At 59.2% G+C, this 7,320-nt stretch overlaps 1 protein-coding gene across 1 annotated transcript in view; it reads left to right on the top strand.

Moving 5' to 3' along the window:
• The window catches only part of ABCA2 (ATP-binding cassette, sub-family A (ABC1), member 2), a gene marked incomplete at its 5' end in the record, with an annotated part of 19,023 nt that extends 11,774 nt beyond the window's left edge, over positions 1-7,249 (top strand). The window contains 20 exon segments of the mRNA XM_010019609.1: positions 24-114; positions 116-229; positions 382-487; positions 829-940; positions 1,323-1,383; positions 1,603-1,777; positions 1,867-1,982; positions 2,244-2,391; positions 2,789-2,912; positions 3,682-3,814; positions 3,980-4,097; positions 4,213-4,391; positions 4,699-4,852; positions 5,158-5,289; positions 5,507-5,610; positions 5,831-5,923; positions 6,178-6,280; positions 6,424-6,561; positions 6,773-6,979; positions 7,214-7,249. Of these exon segments, the coding sequence (XP_010017911.1) occupies positions 24-114; positions 116-229; positions 382-487; positions 829-940; positions 1,323-1,383; positions 1,603-1,777; positions 1,867-1,982; positions 2,244-2,391; positions 2,789-2,912; positions 3,682-3,814; positions 3,980-4,097; positions 4,213-4,391; positions 4,699-4,852; positions 5,158-5,289; positions 5,507-5,610; positions 5,831-5,923; positions 6,178-6,280; positions 6,424-6,561; positions 6,773-6,979; positions 7,214-7,249 (2,444 nt within the window).
• Between the last annotated feature and the right edge of the window lie 71 nt (positions 7,250-7,320).

Below are 7,320 nucleotides of genomic sequence, written 5' to 3'. Positions count from 1 at the left end.
GAGCTGCCCTCTCTGCTCCTCAGAGACTGTGACCTCAGCTCCTGCCCTGCCCCACGTTGTCCACGAGCCCATCAAGTGCACGTGCTCCATGCAGGGGACTGGCTTCTTCTTCCCCCGGAGTTCACCCGCCACAGATGAAGGTGGTGACAGGGGACATCCTGGCAGACATCACAGGGCGCAATGTCTCTGAGTATCTGCTCTACACCTCGGACCGCTTCCGGCTGCACAGGCAAGAGGGAGGCTGGGAGGGCTCGCCCTGAGCTGTGGAGCAGGGCTGGGGGACCGAGGGGCTTGGGAACACCTTCTTGGGGTGCTGAGAGGCCCCGCTCTGGGAGGTGGGGGACAGCAGTCACAGCTCTTCAATGGTGCCTCGTCCCACAGGTACGGGGCACTCACCTTCGGCAACATCCAGAAATCCATCCCAGCCTCCTTCGGGGCCAGGGCTCCTGCCATGGTGCGCAAGATCGCTGTGCGGAGAACGGCCCAGGTAGGATCACACTGTGCCATGGGGCTGGGGATGGGAGGGCAGGGGCAGCCACGGGTGGATGGGGAGGAAAAGGGGGCAGCAGCGCTATGGGCACAGCATGAACTTCTCACCCTGCTCTACAGCAGTGCTCTTCACTGAGAAACCTGGTGGGGCTCTTGCCCACAGGGTGTTCTGCAGCTTCCACCCCAGCAGGTCTGGCCCAGCATGGTCAGCAGTGACCTACTCTCCTCACAGCCAAGAGCACAGGAAGCCTGCCCTGTGGCTGTCCCATCCCTCCCTTCCAGCACAGATGCCATGTGCCCAGCTCTCTTGCCACCTTCCACCACTCTTCTCTGCTTCAGGTTTTCTACAACAACAAGGGCTATCACAGCATGCCCACCTACCTCAATGCTCTCAACAACGCCATCCTGCGAGCCAACTTGCCTAAGAGCAAAGGCAACCCTGCTGCCTATGGTGAGGACCTGGAGGCAATTAAGGGCGGGAACAGCTTTAGGACATGGTCCAACAAGGCTCTAAAGTGCAATGTCCCTGCCTTGGACCAAGCAGTCTAGTGCCCACTGGGCTATGCAAATCTCTCAGATCTGGGCTGGGAAGAATGTCCCAAAGTGCTGCCTGGAGGCACCTGGGCAGTGTGTCTCTGAATGCTCTCTGCCAGCTGGTGACGGAGGGGTTGGCCTCAAGGTGATTGGAGGCTTCAGACAGCTCAGCTCCTGCCAAGCTGCAGGGAGGAAACCTGTCCTCTCGCTCAGAGCCAGGACCAGACAGGCTGGGGGCAAGACTTTTTGTGCTGACCTAGCCTTTATGCTCCTGTGTTTTTTCTTGGGTCATCCTACAGGCATCACAGTCACCAACCACCCCATGAACAAGACGAGTGCCAGCCTGTCCCTGGATTACCTGTAGGTCCAGGGAGTGGGTTTGAGGGAGGGAGGATGCTCCTCATCGTGGGTTGCAGGGCAATGCTGAGGCTTCTGCCCTGCAAGCTGCATGGCAGGGGACCGGGTGGCTGTGCTGTGGCAGTCCCTGTGCCATGCCCTGTCCCACACCAGGACAGGTGGTCCTTCTCTGGATAGCTGAGGGTGACGGGATCTCTGCTCTCCTCCTTGCTCCCCATGTAGCCTGCAAGGTACCGATGTGGTGATCGCCATCTTCATCATCGTGGCCATGTCCTTTGTTCCAGCCAGCTTTGTGGTGTTCCTGGTGGCCGAAAAGGCCACCAAGGCCAAACATCTGCAGTTTGTGAGCGGCTGTGACCCTGTCATCTACTGGTTGGCCAACTACGTGTGGGACATGGTAAGCAGGGTGCATAGTCCCACCCCATGGCCGAGCCCCTAGGGCTGTGTGGGTGGCTGGGCAGTCACAGACATTCCTGTCTTCTCCAGCTGAACTACCTGGTGCCAGCCACATGCTGCATAATCATCCTGTTTGTGTTTGACCTCCCGGCATATACCTCTCCTACCAACTTCCCCGCCGTCCTCTCCCTCTTCCTGCTCTACGGGTATGTTGCTTAGAGGGGTGGCCAGGATGTGCTGGTGGGTCCCTGCCGTGCCCCATCTGCTCTGTGGCTGCATTGGCAGGATCTGGCCTTGGGGCTGCTCATCTGGCTGATGTTCTGCAGCTCCCATAGCTGGTGGGCTGCAAGGGCTGGGGTGGGAGAGCCCAGGGAGGGCAGGGCTGGGAGATGGGTGAGCCCAAGGTTGGCACTGCCTTGTTCCTCTCCTGCCACAATGACATGTGCTCCTGCCACTCACCTTCCCAGCTGGTCCATCACACCCATCATGTACCCTGCCTCCTTCTGGTTCGAGGTGCCCAGCTCCGCCTACGTCTTCCTCATCGTCATCAACCTCTTCATTGGCATCACGGCCACTGTCGCCACGTTCCTGCTGCAGCTCTTTGAGCATGACAAGGTATGGCATTCAGAGCTCCGCCTCAGGCCATCAGGAAGGGAGAAGCTGTCATCAGGTTGTGGGACAGCTCAGGCTGGGAGGCATCTTGGGAGGTCTCTGCTCCACACTCCTGCTCCCAGCAGGGTCTGCTGTGGGACCTGACTGGGCTGTGTCATAGAATCCTAGAATCCCAGTCTGGTTTGTGTTGGAAGGGACCTTAAAGCTCACCCAGTTCCAACCCCCTGCCATGGGCAGGGACACCTTCCAGTAGATCATGTTGCTCCAAGCCCTATCCAACCTGACCTTAGCACTGCCAGGGAAGTAGAACTATATCGTGGTGGGGATCCTGACCCTGCCATGCTCTCACAGCCCTCAGGAGTGTTTCTGATGGTCGTGTCCTCTCTGCCCATCCTCACAGGATCTGAAGGTGGTGAACAGCTACCTGAAGAGTTGCTTCCTTGTATTCCCTAACTACAACCTGGGTCACGGCTTGATGGAGATGGCCTATAATGAGTACATCAACGAATACTATGCCAAGATTGGTAGGGCCTCTTGTTCTTTCCCTCCTTTGCTACAGGGCATGTGGTGCTGGGGGTTCCCACACATCCCCTCCACCTGCCCTGTGAGGTGTCCCAAGCCCCAGAGCACTGTGGAACAAAAAGCCAGGGGATGTGGACTAGACTGGAAGAGATACAGTTGACAGTCAGCCATGTCCTAGTGGTGGAGATGCTGAAAATGGTTCCTTGGGCTACTCTGAATAGTCCCATGGGGAGAGGAGCCTTGGCAGAGCTGTGTGCTTCTGCTGCTTCTGCAGCACACTGGTGTGGGCGGGCCGTGGTGTGGCCTCATGGTGGGGCTGTGCAGTATGAGGGATAGAGACTGCAAGGACTCTTTCCTTCCAGGTGTGGTCTCTCGCTTGCAGGGCTGTGCTGCCCAGCCAGAATGAGCCTTTTGCTGCTCACAGCTTCAGCTTGGCCTCAAAAAGCTGTTGCTGCTCTCTGCTTCTCAAGCAGCTTCCATATATAACCCAGGTGTCGCTGGCAGCACGAGGGACAATTTTAAGGTGGGATCTGACAAATCCATCCCATACCTACTCTCAGTGGGTTGATTCGTCCTACTGAGGTTGAAAGGTTGGAAGATGATTTCAACAGCCCACGTGCTGTGAATGGAAATCCTCGTGACCAGGCAGCTGCGGCAGGGAAGGGAGCAGAGCAGGACAGTGTCATTGTCACAGGCCAGCTCAAGACGTGCAGCCAGGTTGTTCCCACAGGAAGGTGTCCCCAGCCGCTCTCTCCTCTTCCTCCCACTCAGGGCAGTTTGATAAAATGAAATCGCCCTTTGAATGGGACATCGTGACACGGGGGCTTGTTGCCATGACAATCGAAGGCTTTGTCGGCTTCTTCATCACCATCATGTGCCAGTACAATTTCTTCCGGAAGCCCCAGTGAGTGTGGCTGGGCACTGGAGGCAGGCTGGGGGGACACGCATGGGAAGGGCTTTGCTGTCAGGACCCCTTAGCTCTAGGCTGCCCCTCTGGGGGTGCAAGCTGGGAGCAGGGATGCAGGCCGACAGCTCCCATGTCTGCATCCCCATGTGCACCCTCCTGCAGGCGGTTGCCCGTCTCCACCAAACCAATTGAGGACGACATAGACGTGGCCAATGAGCGGCACCGTGTCCTGCGTGGTGATGCTGACAACGACATGCTGAAGATTGAGAACCTCACCAAGGTGCAGCAGCGGTGGGGGATGTGCTGGGGCTGCAAGGAGACACCTCAGAGCTGTGGGTTGGGGCTGGGGTCCAGGTGTTTCTGGGTGGGTTGAGTCCCCATCCCCTGCCCCACAGGTATACAAGTCCCGCAAGATCGGGCGCATCCTGGCTGTGGACCGGCTCTGTGTTGGTGTGCGGCCTGGGGAGTGCTTCGGGTTGCTGGGTGTCAACGGAGCGGGCAAGACCACCACCTTCAAGATGTTGACAGGGGACGAGAGCACCACGGGTGGAGAGGCCTTCATCAATGGGCACAGGTTGGGCAGCATGAGCTGGGTGGGAGGTGGGCACTGCCTGCTGTCCTGGGGATGGATCAGGGTCTCTCAGGATGAAGGAAGTGCGAGTCTGCCCCTGTGGCTCTGCGGGATGCTGCCGCCATGTCCTGCTGGGCTGATCACCATCTGGGAGGGGGCAAGTGACACCAGCTCTTGGCCCAGGCTGCCTCTTGTAAGTTACCTGGTAGCAAGTGCTCCAATATAAAGGCATGTGAAAGTGGGGGTGAGTAATGGGGTGCTCCTGAAAAGCAATTCCTTCTCCCCACATCCCCTTCCTCCTCTCCCGCAGCATCCTGAAGGAGCTCCTGCAGGTCCAGCAGAGCTTGGGCTACTGCCCCCAGTTCGATGCACTCTTCGATGAGCTGACAGCCCAGGAGCACCTTGAGCTCTACACTCGCCTGCGTGGCATTCCCTGGAAGGATGAGGAGCGGGTAGGAGCCTGGGTGGGCGACATGGGCTGGTGCTGTGCCATGGGGATGGTATCTCACCAGCTTCCAACAGGGACCTCAGCCAGTGTTGGTGTCCTCACGGTGGAGCTGCCCTGGTGGTGCACCCACATGGGGTACCAGGGCTGGGCACACACACTTGCAGATCCCCAGCAACACTCACAGCTGTGCTGAGTGCTCCATGGGGCTCCCCTGGCTGTCATATGGCTTGTGGTCCCTTGACTGCTGGCCTGTGTCATGGAGTTCAACTGTGTAACTGCTGCCAGCTCTGCCATCTCGTGGCGTTGGCAAGGTGATGGCAGCCCCCCCCATGTCTGAAGAAGCTGGAGCTGACCAAGTACGCTGACAAACCTGCCAGCACCTACAGCGGGGGCAACAAGAGGAAGCTGTCCACAGCTATCGCGCTGATTGGATACCCGGCCTTCATCTTCCTGGTGCGCTATGGCCTCAAGCACCCTGCCCATGGGATCCTCCTCCCACCCACCACCTGTCCCTGGGGTTGGCACTGCACTGGGGTGGAGAAAAGACCCTCATGCAAGCTGCCTGCCCCCAGGTCCGCTATGTGTGTCCTGGGGTGTGGGATGGTGTGACAGGAGGGGAAGGGCAGAGTCCCAGGGGCTGGCATGTTTGAGGACGCTGTCTGTCCCCCAGGACGAACCCACCACGGGGATGGATCCTAAGGCACGGCGCTTCCTCTGGAACCTCATCCTGGATGTCATCAAAACAGGGCGCTCCGTGGTGCTCACATCTCACAGGTCCAGGGGGCTTCGGGCTGTGCCTGTGGTGCCTCCAGGCACCTGGGTGCTGTGGAGTGGGGAGGTCTCTGGACCCTGGGGCAGGCAGCAGAGGGAACCCGGGACACCCTCTTGCCTTCTGCTATCCCTGGTGGTGGAGCTACAGCACCTGGGTGAAGGTGTGGGGAGCCCCCATGGTGTGTCCCCATGTAACCCTGCTGAAGCCTGCTCTATCTCCCAGCATGGAGGAGTGCGAGGCGCTCTGCACTCGCCTGGCCATCATGGTGAACGGGCGGCTTAAGTGTCTTGGCAGCATCCAGCACCTGAAGAACCGGTAAGTGCCCGGTGGGGGTCTAGCACCCCATGTGAGCTGTGGGCAGTGGGTAACAGTGTGGCACACAGAGCAAGGTGTCTGTGTGTGAGCGCTGCTGCTTTGAAGGTAGGCAGGGAACGAGCTCACTGGAGCATCCTGGCACTGCCCTGGTGGGTGCAGCAGCTGCCAGGGAGCATCGTCCTCTTCCATGGGGTCCTTCCCCACAGAGGTGCAGGTGGTAGTGGGTCCTCATGGGGTCGCTTGTCCATGTGCAGGTTTGGCGATGGCTACATGATTACTGTGCGCACCAAGTCCAGCCTCAATGTCAAGGAGGTAGTGAGATTCTTCAACCGCAACTTCCCTGAAGCTGTCCTAAAGGTGAGCTCCCTGTGGTGGTGGTGCTGTCCCCTGCCAGCCCCTGCTTCACGGCACAAGCAGCTGTCATCCTCCAAGGGATACCTCTGTGGGACCCCTGGAGGGGTCAGGGAGTGAGGGCTCAGGTGTCACCTCATGTCCCTCAGGAGCGGCACCACACCAAGGCCCAGTACCAGCTGAAGTCAGACCAGATCTCGCTGGCGCAGGTCTTCAGCAAGATGGAGCAGGTGGTGGACGTGCTGGGCATTGAAGACTATTCCGTCAGCCAGACCACACTGGACAATGTGAGACAGGGGATGGCATGGGCTGCTGGCTATGTGTCCCCAGGGAGGGTGGCCATGCCAAAGTGCCTGGCAGAAACTGCCTTTGGGATGGGAGGTGGAGCTAGGTGGGAGCATGGTGGTGGCCACAGCCTGTGGGATGCTCTGGGGCCTGTCTCCAGTGGCACAGATGGTAGGTGAGGGGTGGCTCTAACTCTTCTGCCCCTGCCCCCAGGTATTTGTGAACTTTGCCAAGAAGCAAAGTGACAACCTGGAGCAGCAGGAGACGAGCCCAAGCTGCGCCTTGCAGTCGCCCCTGGAGCGTGTGCTGAGCTTGCTGCGCCCCCGGGCTGCCCCCACTGAGCTGCGGGCCCTCGTGGTGGAAGAGCAGGAGGACCTGGAGACCGATGATGAAGGCCTCATCAGCTTTGAGGAGGAGAGGGTGAGGAGAGGTTGTCCCCAGATCTGGGTGTCCCTGATCCCAGCTGTGTCTCTGGTGCTGTGTACCAGGAATGGGTGCTGCAGCACCGGGTCTCATCCGGGCATGGGGACATGGTGGGGCCAGGGATGGACCCAAGTGAGGTCTCTGGGGAGTGGGTGCTCCCCAGCAGCACTGGTTGTGCTGGGCAGAGCAGGCAGTCCCCACACAGCCCCTGACCCTGCCCTATGCCCACAGGCTCAGCTCTCCTTCAACACAGACACTCTGTGCTGAGACCCCGGTGCAGCCACGTTCCCCCAGCTGTGAAGCAACCGAACCCTTTTTGGATTTTCGCTCTCTTTGCA

The sequence above is a fragment of the Nestor notabilis genome, unplaced genomic scaffold (assembly GCF_000696875.1).
Source record: "Nestor notabilis isolate BGI_N333 unplaced genomic scaffold, ASM69687v1 scaffold17478, whole genome shotgun sequence".
In the NCBI taxonomy this organism is placed as follows: domain Eukaryota; kingdom Metazoa; phylum Chordata; class Aves; order Psittaciformes; family Psittacidae; genus Nestor; species Nestor notabilis.
Note: the sequence above shows the minus strand (reverse complement) of the source record. Positions and strands in the feature narration are given on the sequence as shown.